The 18,147-nt window shown below is 37.8% G+C and overlaps 1 protein-coding gene across 3 annotated transcripts; it reads right to left on the bottom strand.

Annotated features, from left to right (window-relative positions):
* Positions 1 to 141: 141 nt before the first annotated feature.
* On the bottom strand, positions 142 to 17,452 carry LOC134153655 (endoplasmic reticulum aminopeptidase 1-like). Of its 3 annotated transcripts, none has more exons than XM_062599998.1 (18): positions 16,799 to 17,452; positions 16,163 to 16,301; positions 14,852 to 14,986; positions 14,139 to 14,259; positions 13,623 to 13,777; positions 12,931 to 13,044; positions 12,248 to 12,379; positions 11,555 to 11,686; positions 11,322 to 11,405; positions 10,756 to 10,913; positions 10,180 to 10,262; positions 9,706 to 9,889; positions 7,220 to 7,376; positions 6,944 to 7,128; positions 6,031 to 6,192; positions 4,965 to 5,105; positions 4,775 to 4,856; positions 142 to 2,801 (listed from the first exon to the last, which is right to left on the bottom strand). In XM_062599998.1, the coding sequence occupies exons 1-18, from the start codon at positions 17,308 to 17,310 to the stop codon at positions 2,655 to 2,657; spliced, it is 2,823 nt and encodes a 940-aa protein (XP_062455982.1). In that variant the 5' UTR covers positions 17,311 to 17,452; the 3' UTR covers positions 142 to 2,654. The 3 variants fall into 3 exon arrangements, with proteins under 3 accessions (XP_062455982.1, XP_062455983.1, XP_062455984.1); XM_062599999.1 differs by having other exon boundaries at positions 10,180 to 10,259; XM_062600000.1 differs by lacking the exons at positions 142 to 2,801; positions 4,965 to 5,105 and having other exon boundaries at positions 4,772 to 4,856.
* Between the last annotated feature and the right edge of the window lie 695 nt (positions 17,453 to 18,147).

The raw sequence follows: 18,147 nt of genomic DNA, 5'->3' as shown, positions 1-18,147 counted from the left end.
TAGAGGTAGGCTTAGGTTCAGACACAAAGTAGCTAAAAGACTAAGCACATAAGCACAAGGGTTTTCAGAAACAAAATGAAGTTACTGCTGAAAAGTTCCAACTAAATTTTACTAGAACGTAACATATACAAATGATAAACATTCTTAAGAGTCAGAAGAAACACTTTATTTTGAAGTTTATGAACTCTGCCCAGCATCCCAGTAACTGTTAAGACTTGAGTATACAAGAAGTTCAGTGTTACCTACTTCTGTTTTTTCTAAACAAGTTTTCTTTGTGGGATACAACGGTTTAAAGTGTGTGTTAGTGTCAGGTCATACAGTTCAATCAGTGAACCTTACTGGGTTAAGGAGAAAGTGACATATCTACTTGGGATCTTTAGTTTGGAGAGGGCTGCAATGTATCTGGATATAAACTGGATAATCAATGCTTCTTCAATTAAAAAAAATACAGAGAAAGGAGATTGTGGCTTTGGAGGGGAGGGGGATTTGTTGGTGGGCGTACTACTTTGCAATTTTCCCCAAAGCCAAGTAGCTAGAAAAACTGCAACTGAAAATGAAGGAGTTACAGTAAAAAATAACGTGTAAAAATGCATGTAACTGCTTACAGTAGCAGCAGAAAAGAATGGGCAAATGGGAAAAGTGACACACAACTGAAATACTGTATCTAGAACTGTGTAAACAAGTTTTTTTTATTAAATTGCTTTTTTTTCAGTTTGCTCTGAAAACATTTTAAAGAATACAGCAATCAAATCAAAACTGAAATACTGCATTCTCAACTCTTCCTATTTGCTACCAATTACTCCAAGACTAGACAGTCTCTTAAACTATTTTCCTCAAAAAATATTTTTTGTTTAGCTGTGCACTTGTCTACTACTTCAGGCACCAGTCTTGTATTTTAGTAGCTCAGTGAGTTTCCACTGGCATTACAATTCAAGAAGTGAACATCACCTGTATTTGAAAACAGAAAATAAAACTTGTAAAACTATTTATTTACCTGACTAAGGTCATCAGTGATTGTACACTTGTTGCACAGTCTGTTCAGAATTCCTGTTCTCATTGAGTTTTGAGGTACAAGCTTCCTTACATGAAGGACAAAAAAAAAAAAACATACAGCGACCAAGTTGAAATAGTATTTTCAACAACAGAAAATTTCAGGCCAGACAGAACTTCAGGCTTTCACTAGAACTCAAAAGCCTTTCTGAGCTCTAACAAAATAGGTGTCAACATCCTGGGCAGGTATTATCTCTAACTGCAAGAAAAGTGAACAAGGTGCAGTCAAAAACTTACGGTTAGTTCCAGATGATATGTTTTTTCCTAATTGTTTTTACAGAAGTTTCTGGCCACTTTGAGAGATCAGCGAGAAAAGGGAGACAGATGAGAACAAGCAGGGAACCATGTCATTGTAAGGGCAAATAAACAGCAAGTGGATTTAGGCACACATGATAGTTACTTGGAATTTTCTTTAATGGTTATTATTGAAATTGCAGCGTTTCTGTAGGTAATCAGATAGAGAAAGTCACTTACTTACAGCTTGTCTGGGGGTGGGAGGGCGAGGGGGACCCACAACCTTCCAAGAGTACAGCTCAGCTTTCTTAAGAATCTGTACCTTTTGGGGGCATAATAGTCATCATTTCTCTGCCTACAGCAGTTACCCGCAGGCTAATGATCAGGAGCGTAAGTTAATAAATACACCGCGATGACATATGAAAGGACAAAGTCATTTGTATCTGACAGCAGTTACATTTCAACGAGGTAAGAAAAGGATTACTAAAAACAAAAATATAAAAACTAAATTATAACTTAAGCTGATTAATAATCCAAAATTATTATTTTTTCCACAAAAATTGTGTTCTGATTTCCTGAATGTTAATGTAAAAATAAAACAGGATTTTTCCCTATATGAAGACTGTAGAAAAGGTATTTACATCAGCAGCAAAAGTAGCAGTGCAGATTTACTGGACTAGAGTAGGATTAAGGGGACTGACGTGTGCAGTACGTGCTCTACATCACCTCGGCAGAGATGGAGCCAGTACCTTCCACGCTATTACAGCTGCCCCTAGCCCTGTTGCATAGACACAGTCCTTATCCTATTTACTTTGCAGTACGCAATGTTTATTATAGTCAGTACTATTTTTTAATTTTGTGATGCTTAAGCTGAGATAAATATTTATAAAAATTACTCTCCTGCAACACATACCATGAGAATAAAGGCACATGCAAAGCAAAAATTTCTTTGCTCCATAACTTCAGTTCACTTCAGTATTAAATAAAGCTGCTAGTTGTATGTTTGTGGAAAAGATATGGGAAGGGCAGACATTCACAGGTGGGAAATTTCACTTCATCTCCAAATACTTTCTGCTTTTTCAGAATAAATAATCTCACACTTCTAGTAATCAGTCTCCCTTACCCCTTAGATCGCTGTACAATGAACGGGTTCATTTTTTCCTAAAACTGCTACCTGATGAAAGATGCATGAACACTCCAATTTTATTACAGTATTGTGGTTTACTGGGAATATAAAAATACTGAGCAGCATGATTAAGCTGCTTTAGAGCTCCTTCTAAAGAAAAAAAAAAAAGATAAAATTCAGCTTTCTCTCCATCCCTGAGTTTTCAGGGCCTTTTCAGTTATTTTTGACAAACATAAACAATGTTTTACAGTTTTTTGTTTTGCAGCCATGTTTTGAGTTTCTCAAAATTTCTATCCATCCACTGTATGTTGTCTTCAATGGTTTCAATAGCTTGTTGGACACAACGAAGCTGTGAACCTTTTTCCTCCAGAGAACTGAAGAATTCTTTCACCTGTTGAATAAAAAGTTGAAAGAACAGTTGATGAAAAGACAGTGTGAGTTAATTCATACACAGGAAGACCAGGAAGAATTTTTTAATTTTGAACCCAATCTTCACTTGCTTGGGTGAGTGAAGGACCGTTCTTCCTGTCCCCTCTTTTAACTGCCCTGAGAAGAGTTCCCTTAAAAGTTTCCCTGATCTCTTAAAGGCTGGATCTCACAAGCAGAGAAAAGATTTCATTTAAAATTAGATTTAAAATAAAATAAAGTTGCAATAGATGTAATGCTGCATATGGGATCTGTATGGCTCCTGCTCATTCAGCAAACACTTGCAATCATTTAAGCCATGTCACCTACTGCCGGGAAAGCAATGTCTCATTCTGGAGTTCATACAACAAAATGTGTATTGCTGGCTCTGGTTCACAGCCACTCTAGTTCCTAGGACACCAGTAGTTTAATTACCATCCCAAATTGTGATCTGAGAGGCGTGGCATGCACTCCCTTCTGATACAGGTGAGCAGGGGGAAAGACTTGCTTCCTTGCAGCTGAATCTGTGAAGAAGCTTATCAGGATGTATCAAAGTTTGCCTGTCTGAACTGTAAGTTCCGTCCATTTGGATGAAACAGCAGTAACCTAAGTGTTTATAGTAAATCATTTGAAGTTTTTCCTACATGGGAAGTCTGTGCCTCATTTTAGTTTTCTACTCAAAAAAAAACCCAACAATAACCGCCATCAAACCCCACTGTTTAGAAGGCAACTGTCCTCTCTTCCTTGACGTATTTGGGAATGCGGCCACTGGAAACCCTTAGACTGTTTTTCACTCTTTGAGTCCCCTCCATTCCCTTTAGCTGCTGAAATTAGCTAAAGACTGCCTTCCTGACTTTTTTCATGAGGTGCTCTTAATCACAAGGTTTCACTGTGAGAATTTAATCTCAGGCATTAGTTGATATTATGCTATACAGATACTTTCAAAGGACACAATGACTGCACCACATTATAAAACTAGATACATAAATTTTGTGAGGATTTTCTTTGATGAGTATGATACAAAGTAAAATATGTACAAATACATGCACAAAGAAATACACAAATAGGATACAGAGAAGGATGTTAATTTTTCATTATTATTTTTCTCTCTCAACCTTATACTGACTGCATCTGTGTCCAGAGTCATACCTAAAGTCCCACAGATACCCAAGGGAGATGCAGCCACATTCAACGGAAATGTTCCTGCATCTGTGACACTAGACAACATGCTACTATTGACATACTCTGAAAGAGTCCATTCAGACTTAAAATGAATGTTTGGAACTAAATACAAGCTAAGCAAGCACTGCTCCCTATATTAAATAATATTGTTGCATTATTTATGCCCCAAACTAGGAAATTTTAGGCCAACAGTGAGAGAAGTTTCTGAAAAGAAATTGTCAGGGCCTTGAAGGGTTTTGAATCAGCACACCAATCAGTCTTAATTTTTTGGTGCTGGCAGAGAAGTTTCAAATTATGGAAAAAGCAGACAGACAAAATTATTAACATATATGAGTGAGAATTTTGCCTGTTGAAGATGATGTAGAGCACTGGTACATTTATCACTGCCATTCATCTTTTCTCTTCTGTCCATGCTTAGTAGAAATACTTTTTAAAAATCATTTTCAGCATGTTTTTCTCATCACTTTGCAGTGAGTAGCAAATATTAACAGAAGCAGGTATAGATAACATGAGCTCTCTGACAGACACACAGTAGTATTCTGTATTTAGGACCATTGCTTGAACAAAAGCCATCTTTCTCCTTGCCACTGACATAATTCTCCGCCCTAAGTAATCCAACCCAACACTGCTAGAATCTTTGCCAAGGAAAGGGCAAGCTATTCTCTTAATACTTCATCACTGATGATGCTTTAAGAAAGATGTTAAAATTTAATCCATGGTTTGGTTTCAGTTAAACTACAACTAAAAAATCCAGAACGAGTGATCTGAATGGCTTACCTCTACGAGCTGCGACCGTGTGGAATACTGATTGGTCACTCCAGTGACAATGTTTGCTATGGAATGTGAACCAAGTTCAAATCTGGCAAAAAGAATCACGTATACTTAGAAAATGCATAATTTGGTTGAAAACAAGTTCAAAATTACAAATAGGGTAGAGAGAGCGGTAGAACAACTTTATGTTCCTTACTTTTCTACAAGTTCTTCCCAATTTTTCTTTAAAAATGTCCAAGCTAGATGATAGCCAGATGGGTTTCTGGCAACAAATAGAATAATATGTGGAAGATCCTGTGTTTTTATTATGTCACCATGCAGACCTTGATCCATTAACCTAAGAATTAATAACAGAAGTGGAAATTGTTTAGACCAGTAGATAAAACTGACAAGTGACTATTCCCTTAGTATTTTCTGCTCTACTGTGAGTCTGCATGTCTGAAGGTCCTCCTGGCATATCATTTCAGTTGTGTTACTTCCAACTTTTTGCAATATACTTCTTGGCACATTCATCGCTACCACTTCTATTATGTTCACAGTTACAGTTACTTAGTAGGGCTGCCTTCTAAAAATAAAGGATAAAAACAATGCTATATTTTGCTCTTATTCAAGATTTCCAAATTAATATGAACCTCTAAAACTTCCTGAAGACACATTTGTCCTACACTAAGTGTTGTTGTCAAATTCAAGCCTGCAAGTGCTGCTCATGACTAAGGTGTCCAAATAGCATTACAGTGCAAATAATAGATAATATCATTACAGAACAGCTAAAGTAAATCTCCAGTGATATCTGAACATGACTACATCAGCATGCCATCATCCAACCCCCAGCTAATGGAAGGAATTAGGTTTACAGAATGCAAAGCTTGAAGAAAACACCTAAAAGCCTCAGTGGTGGCCATCTCTCTCTAAAAATAGGACAACTCAAATTATTGTTAGAAATATACAGCATACATACCTATAATCAAAGGAAACACAGACTTAAAGAAGTGTCTGCCAGGCAGTAGTAAGGTATCTGAATAGCTGTTTTATTACATTTTGTCTGAGCTTGCTACTGCAAATGCTGAGCTCAGCTCCTGGCACCAAAAATCAGAAATGGAACACTGAGGCCACTTTCTCTTCCCTTATTAATTCTGTAAAGCATTTTACAAATCCAGAAACTCAAAAGCTGTAAAACAAGACTCTCAATAATTCTAACTCTTATTTCAATCTTTGCATCTTTCTCCAAATATATTTCTGTTCATAAGAGGTACACTACTTACCAGTGAAGTTTATCATTATTTCTGCTGAGGCTAAGAGCTAATTCTATTTCATCTTTTTCTAGGTTGAATGAGTGCAGCCTGTATTTACTTAAGAGGAAATCCCAGCCTTCAGATGTTTGTGCTCCAACAGCATACACTGCTGTCTTCACATCTGTTGGCAAGCTACAACAAATTGAGTATCAAGTTATTCCCCATATCATGTTTAAGAGCATATTTAAAAGTATTTATGTAGAAACATAACTATGTCACTGTCACATGTCAATTGGCATAACAGACTATTTCTTAAGAAATACTGGTCTGACTACTACAGGTATTAGCAAGTGATCCCTGCTGCTGGGAAACAATGTTAAGTATCAGAGTTTGCATCTCAGTAATGCTCCTGACTTGCAAATGATTTCCAAAGATACCAGACTCATCATTATTTCTGTGTGTTTCTTCCATGGATATCCTGCTAGCAAGTCCAGTCAGATACTAATACAGTCTTCTCTGGCCTTCCCAGAACAATCTCTTATTGTAGTGTTTTTGTAGTGTTCTTAGGGAGTTCTTATGTCATGACCAGAAACAAAGATTAGGTGAAATTCATGAGCAGTAGTTGAAGTAGTTGACCTATTTTTACAGCATGTATAGGGCAATCTTCAGGCATATAAATGAAAGAATGTAGTTATGGGTTGTTTTCCCTTTCCAGAATATCTTTAGTAAACTAATTTGGAGTAACACGTGATGCATGTGCTAAATTTGGGGATATAATATATGCCAAGCTGGGAAGGAACTGGGAAGCTAAATCCCATGAGATACAGAACTGAAAAGACTAATTTCACATTGCAGAAAGACTGAAATTTAGCTCATTCAGCAAATTAACTGTAGTATCATTAAATAGAGTATCGGAAAGGACAGTATTAGCTACAATACAGACCTCAAAGTTCCATTGGATTTCTGCCATTTTGTAAAATACTCCTGCGCCTTGTCCACACACGGCTGGTACCCACGCACACATGCAAACAGGAGCAGCGAGTGCTTGAGCATTCTCTCAGACACTGAGCCTTCATCATTCCAAGACTGCTTGTCAATTAAGTCTTTAAATAGATTGACTATATACTCCTAAAAATAGTGTAATAATAAAAATGTATTTTAAAGTGTGTTTTACAGGATACACGCAGAATCAGAGAGTTCTAGGTACTTAACATGTTACCTTTAACTGATTTGCTGTATCATTCATATTCCTCCTCTCCATGAGCTTGTATATGGGAATCAGTTCATTCATACCTTGGAATACAGGCATGATTTGTGTTTCATGTTTCAGGTACAAAGTTAGATCAAAAGCTTTGGAAATTGACAGTTTTTTTGTTCTAAGAAAGATAAGATAAATAAGTCATAGTTAAATTTATTTCTCTTTAATATTTTCAGAAAACTATACAAAGGGGGAAGCCTTAAACATTTCCAAATCCTTTTTAACTTTGCTTTCAGAAGTCAAATGTGGCTGAAAACTACATAAGCCATGAAACCATGTGTCTGATGCAGCAAAAAACAAAAATCAATTTGAACAAAGAAATGCACTATAAGGGAATGATTTAGAAAGATCTCTTTTTTTTTCCCCCTATTGCAAGGTTCTCCTAGCATAGCCTCACCCTCTCTACTCACTAGTACTTTTGATCTGCAAAGTGTTCTACAAAGCAAGAACTCAACTTTCTCTGCAGTATCTTTCTAGCTAGAAATGTAGACATTTAGTCTCCTGCATTTATTCTCATAGTTACAACCCAAACTGCTTCTTCACTCTTTGACTCACTTCTCAAACTTTATTCTACCTCTGGCAGGCTGTATCTTGATGACTTCTTCCCAGGCAAAAAGAAAGGAGAAAATGCAAGAGGATGTATTTCACTCTCTCCGTTCACTCTTTTTTATACATTGGAAAAAAAATCCTACTTCTTTTCCCATCTATTTTATCTCCCTGCAAACAATTCTAATTTTGTCCTTTTTCACCTTTATCTTCTGCTTCCAAATACACGCATGTTTTAGTCACAGATCTTTTAAAATGAACCATGCTTGACTCAATTTGCATCATCTCTAATTCTCCCTTCTTCCTTTCATCTCTAACATTCTTGAACATGCTGAACAATCTTCCTTCAGTCACCTCTTTTCTCTTTAAACTAGAAAAGATCTTTCTTCTGCTGTCTAAACAAAAATCTGCTAGCACCTCCTTGGGAACAGACATTTCAAATTCATACACTTTTAATTATCTTCCAGCTCTTCCCATTAACCTCTTTCCTGAACTCTGGAAACTCAGACCAGTAATTCATTCAGTCAGCTCTTTAGTTCTCTATGCCAGACTATGCACAAGTCTTGCATATTGTTTGCAAAACACCTCTAAGGCACAACCTTTTCTAATGCATCCACAGAGTTCAGATCAATCATGGGCATAATCTCACCACACCTTTATTACTGTAATACTTTTTTCTAACTGACAAATACCACCAGAATCTTTCCAGCTGAAAAAAAACATTATCCTAGTCTATCATTTCACTTTGGTGTCCTTCTTCTACCTTATTTTCTTAGAACATGACCTATTTTTCCTCCTTTTTCAAATATCTTCACAGCCTTCTGTCCATCATTTCATATTAAGAATTTTGACTTCTGACCCTCTTTTGGTCTTTTCTGCTGTCTTCCATCCCTCACTTTTAGATTTCCAAGCAAGCATGCTTGTGTTTCCCCTCTTCCCCCCACACACATTTAGGAGGAAGCTCCTCATAAGCAACCAAAGCTACACTGGTGCTCTCCCCCAGGTCTCCATTTAAATGTCTGCTTTGCTGTATTGTCCACAGAACACATCAGAACAGTTAGGCAACTATCCTGTGTTACAACTGTCTGTTGTCTGGAGCTCCGTGGAGCAGCCCTACCCCAGCTGCAATTCTGCCATCTTTCACTGTAAGGCACGGTCCCTGAGGCAGGGACCATCTTTCGTTGTTTTCACACACTGGTTAATGCAATAGCTCCTGGCCCAGGACTCCTAGAAATTGCCAGAGGGAAATTTCAAAAAAAATCAAATCTAGGTCAGTTTGTCCTGAGAGAAATCACTAGTGGTTTCTACCAGCACAGACAGCTTGTCTTTGTGCAGGACCTATTATTCCTTGTGTACCAAGCTTTAGATGGAGATGCTGTTCAACTGCTAAGGACAAGCAGTGTGACATCAGAGTCAAAAGTTACCACATTTTTAAGAAAGCTGTAGCTTGCAAAGAATTTCTTAGCCTTTCTCACAAGTCTCACAATTTTGTGTGAAAGACCTCACCCCTACAATAAACAGCTTATTGTTTTGGACCACTGTCCTTCTCTATGCACTGCTTCCTTGTGAAAATTGAGCTCAAAAGTTAGAATTAAAAAGCACTAAATTAACATACCAGACATGATGTTTCACAGAGAACCCTGCTCCCGCTCTCCCTTTTCAAAAGCAAGAGCCCAAATAGTGATACTACTATGTCAGCTGGGTCTATTTCATTTACTAGGCTTGGATAACTCCACTGCAATCAAAGAGAAATTCTGAGTTTATGTTGCTGGAAGTGAGAAAAGAATATGTTCTCAGTGTACTTAAAAGATTCAACGAATACATCAACGTTTCCTGCTTCGGTGATACATACTCAGAAACGCAGAGATTGTATTTTTTCAGACTTGGACAAAAGGCCTTACCTCACAAGCTGGAAGGCATTGTTAATGAGACTTGCTCTGTCATTGCTGCTAATCACTGTATGGTTCTCTTTCAAAAGGTTAATCAGGTGATCCCATCCATCATCTTCATAGTGCACAATGTAATATCCATTCATGCCGACATTGAATTTAATCCATTCTACCTCTTCTGGAAGGATGAGGACATCTACAGACAAAAATAGAATTCTTTTTATTTGCAATTCAAACACATTGTAATGTAATAGCCAAGAATATTCTTACTCTCATTCCAGGGATTTAAAGAAAATAATAACATGCTTTCTGAATATATTAAGAGATTCTTATAGTGATGTTACTGAGATACAGATGACAAAAAAAAAAAAAAAAGTGCTCCTCTTGAGCTAGCAGTCCCAGTTCCCCATTCTGCAAAAAACTCTGCGGATCTCAAAGGCTTGCAAATACACTTTGAATAAATTAATCACTGTAAAAGGAAATTACCTGTTTTAGTTGTCATCAAAAATCTTTGAACAGTATCAGATTTACTGGTAATGTAGGTTAGTGGAATGTGCCATAAATACCTGCTGCAAAACAGAAGTGCTTTGTTTAATGACAGAACTTCACAAAAGCTTCTTCAACTTGGTTCAAACAGCTGAGTAATGCTCATGTCTGCAGCATAAGAGCAATGAGATGCATTTGCATCTCTGATTTCAGTGCAGAACCAGACACATCTAGCTAACTTTAGTTTGCTTGGGGGGACCATTAATAGTGAAGCTGCAGTAACATGAATTTTCTAGCCTAGTTCCCCCAACATGTCTCCAGTGCAGGTTTATTCAGCTCAACTACATATCCAGCCACCATAGCTTTGCAGCTACTGGTACCTCAGCTGGGCTCTGAGAGTCCAGCTACATCTACTGCAGACCTGGTGCTGACCCCAAGTTACACAGAGGAAGCCTCACAACTGATCAGCTCACAGAGGATTCCTTAAGAAACAACAGTAAAAGCTTTTATGCTATATCAAAACCTGCCAAAGGAGAATATTCCAACTTGCTTGTTGCGATTTCTTATTTTGCTTACTTTGTGGATGAAGAAGAATCCACTCCCTTCATGTAGTGCTCCTGCTGCAGATGGACATTCTTTCCTCTCACTGTGATGGTTACTAGGGGAAAACCTTTCTGCAGTGTCCAAGTGTTCATCATTGCCCTCACATCAAGAGTGTCTCTTTTGCTCCAGTGCTGTGTTTTAGTGAGGGAAAAAGAAGATCTAAGAAGAGCAGGAAGATGAAGTATATTGACAACAAAACAGAAATGAGTTTGTAAGAACTTCAAAAGAGCTGCTGGGTATTTGTAAGCTTTACACAGGTAAGTGGAGGCTGGAACATGGAAAATGAAGATGTCTCAGATTTTGTCTTCTTGTGAACAATTTCATACAGTTATCACAGCACTTTAAGAAGCACTGTTTTTCAGTCAGTCCTGGGCTCAGGGATAAGATTTCTGTTCAAATTCAGAAAGATCACATTTCCAGCAGAACTGAAGAAACCTATACCCTCTCAAGAATCATCCTGAAGTAATAAAGAATGCTTTTAGAAGGTGCATATATCAATGCAACAGGAAATAATAACAACATAAAGGACAGATGCTTACTGCGCTTGAAGATGACTGTTGGTTTCTTCTGCAAAAGTTATCACCTTGTAGTTCGTTTTCATCAGTATCTACAGTAGGGCAAATCTGAAAAAATATTCTTGGTCATGTCTCCTTAATTTCATAAATATATATCATGGGAACTGGCCACAGTCTTCAGTAATATATTAACAGAAATATTACTACTCATGAGAAGTTACAAACTTTGAAAAGATGAGCATAAAAAAAATACTTGCCTTTGTCATACTGTTCCATAAATCTTCATTTTTTGTATTCTGATAGCTGTATTTCTGCAGATATTGCACAAGTCCAGCTTTAAACAAATCAGCAGTCATGTAGTCCCTCAGCATATTTAATATACAAGATCCCTGAAAAAACAGTCAAAGTGTTTAAAAAAAATAGCTGTCAAGACAATTATTTCAAAAAAAATTTCTACATGCTACTAATATCCATAACAGTTCACTTTTATATGGCTTTCTGACTAAAGAATAATCAGATCTAAATGCATATATTGAAACAGTAATTTGGTTTTCATGATCATTATTCTCAAAAATACTTCTGTTTAAGTTAACTATGTTGTTATTTTTTGAACTTTGGTACTGAGCAGGTACTGTACTGTTAATATACCATGCAACGCTCCGATGAAAAATGCTGCTTGGTTTTAGCACCTTAAACAATGGTTTAATGCTAAATTGATACAGAACAGACAGAGGGAATAAAAGCAACTTCATTTACAAATGGAAAAGTAAACCACCATTCGATCTCCATCCAGGAGTTTTGCGCAAAGAATTACACAAATCATAAAAGAAGTTCATGTTCTGTGTCATGTGTCAGAGACGTCTTTTATCTCTGTCTATGGTGAAATCAATACAATACAATTTTACAGTACAATGAGTACACATGAAAGCAACAGCAGTTATATATTTTACCTTTTCATAAGAAACATCATCAAACATTTCTAAAATTTGAGCTGGATCTTCCACAGGAGTCGACACAGGATGTGATGAATTTAATGCATCCACTTCCATGGCATCAAAGCATTTGCCTAAAAAATAATCTTCCTAATAGGAGGCAAAAATGATTACTGCTATTAAATTTTGCTTGTGACCACTGATTTCACATTTCAGGCTCTTCCACATGAACTTCAAATTAAGCACAGAAAACAAAACATACCTTTTTTTTTTTTTTTTTTTTTAACTCTAGAGCATAAAAAAATAAGTAACAGCAATATTGACAGCCAAATTATCTATAGTATTCTATACTAGCTTAGTCTACCTAGTAAATAACTCCAAAAAGATACATACACATTTTAAGATGAGAGTGAATCATGAAACAAAGAAAAAAAAAAAGAGGAAGGTGAATTTATCTATTATCAGTCCACTGTAGTGCTATAGCAATTTGAAAAAATTGCACAGATCTGAATACTTTTTTTAAAAAGAATATTCACAGCAATCATTAACTTTCATCATCGGTTTCTGAAAATATTTACAATATAATCTTTTTAAAGAGAAATTAAAAAGTAATTCATAGGAAAACCTATCTGATCTGTATCCCCACAAATTACTGATTTTAGAAGGCAGTTGTTAAAGAAAATACAGTAATTGCTGCTTACAACATGCAGTTCTGGGTGGGTAATGCTGACCGACACAAACTCCATAAACTTCGCAAACCCTTCATTTAACCAGAGATCATTCCACCACTCCATAGTAACTAGGTTGCCAAACCACTGAAACAAAAAATGAATTCCTCATAGATGTGAGCACTTCTGAAATTAAAATACAAAGTTTGTTACAAAAGCTGCTACTAACCTGTATGAAACTGAATTTATAGAATGTTACTGATCTTTAAGAAACATTTATTTTAGTGATACAGATTAGTCTGGCTTCCTCCTATTTCATTTCCTATTTAAATGGTAAGAGGCTAAAGCCTTCACTTCCACCAGCATTCCGTGAAACACTGTAAACGATCCATGGTTGGCAGGAGAGCTGCATATGAAACAGTAACATTTCCAAACTTTTATGCACTTATTTTTGTGGTCTGCAATTAATTTCAAGGGCTGACAATGGTGCAAAGAGCCCAGAGCGCTGGAACTACTGAACTAAGTATGTTTATGCTTAAGTTTACAGCCCTCCACCTCTAGGAAGCCTGCCTGGACTCCTTTGCTTGAAAGGGTCTTCATGATTCACAGATGAAGCAGCTATTTTCAGCTTATAGCTCAAGTATCTCCCAACCCACACAGGAATCATCTAGCTTGACCATTCTTCCTGCTCATTCTAGTCTCTTATTTTTACCCCTAATTCTCACCTGATGAGCCAGTTCATGGGCTATTACCATAGTAACCCAAAGTTTAGAGGAGGCTGAGGACTTTTTAGGGTCATACAACAACACGGATTCTCGATATGTGGTCAATCCCCAATTTTCCATAGCACCAGACTGAAAATCAGGAACAGCTACTAAATCTAGAAATACATGAAAATACTATTAGTACTGTTACACTCAATAAGGAACTTGCTCACCCCTTCCCACTTCAGTGATTTGCTAAGGCTCCCCTGCATAGGCATACATATCACACGTATTTCTATAACATGATAGCCAAAACAGACTTTTTAAAAAGCTCTGTAAGGAGATTCAGTACTTTTCAGTTCTCAGTGGAACATTTTAATCTATTCTGGAGTTATATGAAGCAGCCAGCAAAAAATGAACTTCTTGTCTAAAAGCCAACCTTGGCTCTGTCTTATTATTCTAAATCATTAATTTTGTGCAATTTTACTTTCTAGTCTTAAGAATGTTCTTAAATACATTAAATGATTTAACACTTACCTTGTTTAGGCAAAGGATATGGAATGCTAAAGTAATCATCATAGAAGTCTAAAAGTTTAACTGCTGCATCCAATGCATAATCAGCTTGGTTGATCTTGTCTGGTACTGTGTATACAGAAATCTATAGGATACAAGCAAGAAGTATTTCAATACCAGCCTCAAAAGCTTATGGAATTTATTCTTTCCCATATTTACTTGAATGATCATAAAAAAATGACATCAGAATAAATATCTAACATTTATCCTACAAAAGACTGCAAAAGTATGCAAATTTTTTCAGAAAATATGATCAAAATTAGAAATACGATTTTTAAAACTTATCCATCAGAACTATTATGCTCCTTCAAGGGCCTCAAAAATTTCCATTCCCTGTAACGTTAAAAGAATTGTTCAGCTGATACAGTATTATCTCTTTGCTGGTTCTCCCTTACGAAAAACGTATTTATTTTGCATTTGATTAAATAATCTGACATAAAACAATGTTACTAATAAATGCAAATATATAAACAACAAGAACATTATCAAAAACATTTGAAATCTATAAAACTCATAATTCAAACAAATCATCCAATTACCAAACCAATTCCTTTCTCTCCTTTCATTCCTATAAAACTTCAAGAAGTATAAAGCAAATAATTTAACTGAAAAATAAATCATACATATTCATACAGACTTTATTACCAAAAACCTCATAGAAAATGAGACAGAATTACCTTAATGCCATTACTGGTTATTTTGCTGACAGATTTAAAATCCGAAACAATAAAGGCCACAAGGTAAGTACTCATCTTGACACTTGTATCAAAATGATCCTCAACAAGCCACGAAGCTATATTCACAGTTTTCACCTGAAAATTCGGGATACAGTTCATCATTCAACTGCACTATTTATTATGACTTTGGCACCAATAGTTGTTGTGTTTCTTTTCAGTTTCATTATGAACATTTTAAAGATATACTGGAAGGAAGTCCTCCATCCTTACAAAACCATGCATCTGAGTAGTTTTATCAATACACTGCTAAAATTAGAAAATCAGAAATATTGCTTCTGCTTCAATTTTCTTCAGTGTTTGTTAGCACAATGATAGAATTAATCTTATACAACATTACCTGATTAAAATGACAGAAATGAACTCTTTCAGAGAGTAATTCAGCTACCTTAGATAATTTATTTTAGGATTAAATGGATCATCTGTTGGAGGCTTCTATTTTCTCCCTCTTGAACACAAACAGAGCCTTGGGTAATTAATTTAGACTTAGATGTTTAGCCCTATTGAATTGTAACACTTGCATCTGCTCTTTATTCATCAATTTTAACCATTTCTCTATGAAAGAACTGAGTTTTTAAACCATCTTTCAAATGTTTTGTTCTGAACATTACTTTGTGGTTTTTGTTCTCTCATTTACAAACACTATTTGGTAAACAATGAATAACAAGAACTTGTTATTGTTGGCCAGAATCTATTATGGCCAAAGTAAGATCACATGTATAAAACATAGCTAACCCTACGTATGTCATATATATGCATACTACATATAATATACATATATTTAGAATTGCAAGCAATATTTGTAACTATGACACATACTGCACCTTCACTCTGAGATATGTCTTTTTAAAATTCAAATTATCTTTTCTAAATAAAAGGTGCTGCTGAGCATATATTTGATGTTAATACATATGGACCGTTTATCTATTGATTCATATAAATTTCATCATTCAGTCTTAAAATCTAAGTGATGCAAAAAAGTTTGTGCATGAAATAAGGGTTATGGAACCTGCATTATGATGAATTTTCTCAAACTCCAACAAAGAAGTAGGACCTGACATGATGCATTACATCCTCCATTCCTTTTTAACTTTGCTGTCAAAACTGCCAGAAATGACACTACATAATCTAATAACAGAACTGGGGCAATGTTTAGGTCAACATTCTCAGAACAGCTATTTCCTAGATATTCAGTCCTCCTTTTACTTTTGCATATTGATTAGTGACCTTGCAGTGTTAAAATTATCCACATACAATTGGCATATTGGATAGCGCAAGGTGATTTGGTTCTCTCCTAATCTTAATCGAAAATCTAGCTTTGAAGGCTGGTTCATCAAAACATGGGAAGGCCATTCGTGCAGCTGTCGGCTCAAAATGTGTTGATGCAAGTATTCTATAATTAAAAAAAAAAAAAGCTTGTTAGTCTCACACCTTCATACGCACAATGTTCACCACCCTGATATGTGAAAAAAGAGTAATTTCATATTTACAAAATAACTACAAGTACTACCAGAAACTTTTGCAAGTCAAGTAAAGAATTACTGTTTCTCTATCTGTGGTGGGGATCTAAGGTGGCCAAATTAAACTTCTTGACCGAAGTCCCCAGGGCAGTGTGGAATAACAGGCAATCTGTTCTGTGCTCAGTGACCTGCTGAGGCCAAAATCAAGAATCTCATTACTACCATGAAAGGATAAGAGTCTCTGTAAGATAAACAACCGATTACAAATACAATTTGATGCAACTTGGTCTCTAAAATGGAATATGATCCTTAAAGAGCACAATTTCAAAGAAAACAGAAAGTAAATGACAACAAATTCTAAAAGCAATTATGTTGCATGGTTACCTTTAATGTCACAGTAGTAACATCTATAAATTTACAAACAGATTACCTGAGTTCTCCATCCTTGGTTCTGTAGGTGCTTTTATAAAAGCCGTGGAAAGATTCAGAGATATTTGCAGAGTAGTGGATGGTGACCGTGTAGCTGTGCCCGGGCCGCAGCGGCTCAGTGGCAAGGAGCGCCACCTGCTCCAAGGGCAGGTGCTCCAAAACCCGCACCTCTTGTGCGGAGCGGGCGCCCCCGGCCCCAGCCTCGATGGTAGCCTTGGTGATGTGCAAGCGTTTGCTGTGCAGGACAACCGAACTGGTTTGCTGGGTGACTGTAATTTCTATTTTAGCAAACCCGGAAAATGTCAGAGTGGTGAGATTAGGATGGATGAGGAGGTCGTAATGCACTGGGATAACGTGCTTGGGGAGCCTCGTTTTATCCCAAGGAAACTGCATGTTGTTAGCAGCACGCGGGTCAGCGCTCGCAGAGAAGGCAGCGCGCCCGAGGCCTAGCAGCGCTACCATTAGAGGCAAAAGCCGACCTAAAAGCAGCCGAGGAGAGAGCAGCGCTGCCATTTTCGACCGACGGTCAGAGACGATCGCCTCAACAAGAAGGAAGGAGCGAAGTCACCGTCGTGACAAACGCAGCGCCTTTCCCTCGCGCAAGGCAGCCCCGGGGGCGCAGGGCCCCGCCAGCAGCACCGGGCCCGGCGCCGCCACCCCCGCCGGCCCCGCGCGGTACCTGCCCGCCGCCGCCGCCTTCCGCGGAGAGCGAAAGCAAAAGCGAAAGCGCCTCCCGGGGCATGGCGGGCGGGGGAGCGCTGGGGCGGCCCTGCGCGGGGCGGCGACCCTGCGCGGCAGTGCGCGCCCCTGCCGCCATCGCGCCGCGCCAGGCGGGCAGATGCGCGGGGCTGAGGGGAGCCGCGGCCGGGGCGGGCCGGGGCGGGCCGGGGCGGGGCGCGCGCCCGCGGCCGTTGCGACCGTTGGGGCCCCCGGAGGGTGGGGGAGGGGCGAGGTTGTGAGGCGCGGTGCGCGTCGCAGCATGGCAGGCGGCTGGGCGGCAGCGCTGCGGCGGTCGCCCCGGCGCTGCGCTAGGGCTCCGCTGCCGTGAAGGGTTTTTAAGCCTAACTTAGTTAAAGGTATACTTCTTAAAAAACTCGCACTTTTCTCTTTGTCTGTTAGTACAAACCGCGGGCCAAGCTAATTTACAGGCGCTGCTCTGAGACTATTTCAGGCTCACTGTGCGTAGTTATGCTCTATTTGTATGTGTGTTTACTATAGACTGGCCAAACATTTGCTAGAAATACATCATTTATTAAAACCTCCATACCGGAGTGTAATTTCTTTCTTGTAATACAAGATCAAATAAGTAAGCCCTTATGTTTTAGAACCTGATCTCATTGATTCTTTTTT

Source organism: Rhea pennata, chromosome Z (genome assembly GCF_028389875.1).
Source record: "Rhea pennata isolate bPtePen1 chromosome Z, bPtePen1.pri, whole genome shotgun sequence".
Lineage (NCBI taxonomy): Eukaryota > Metazoa > Chordata > Aves > Rheiformes > Rheidae > Rhea > Rhea pennata.
This window is presented reverse-complemented; position numbering and strand designations above follow the sequence as displayed.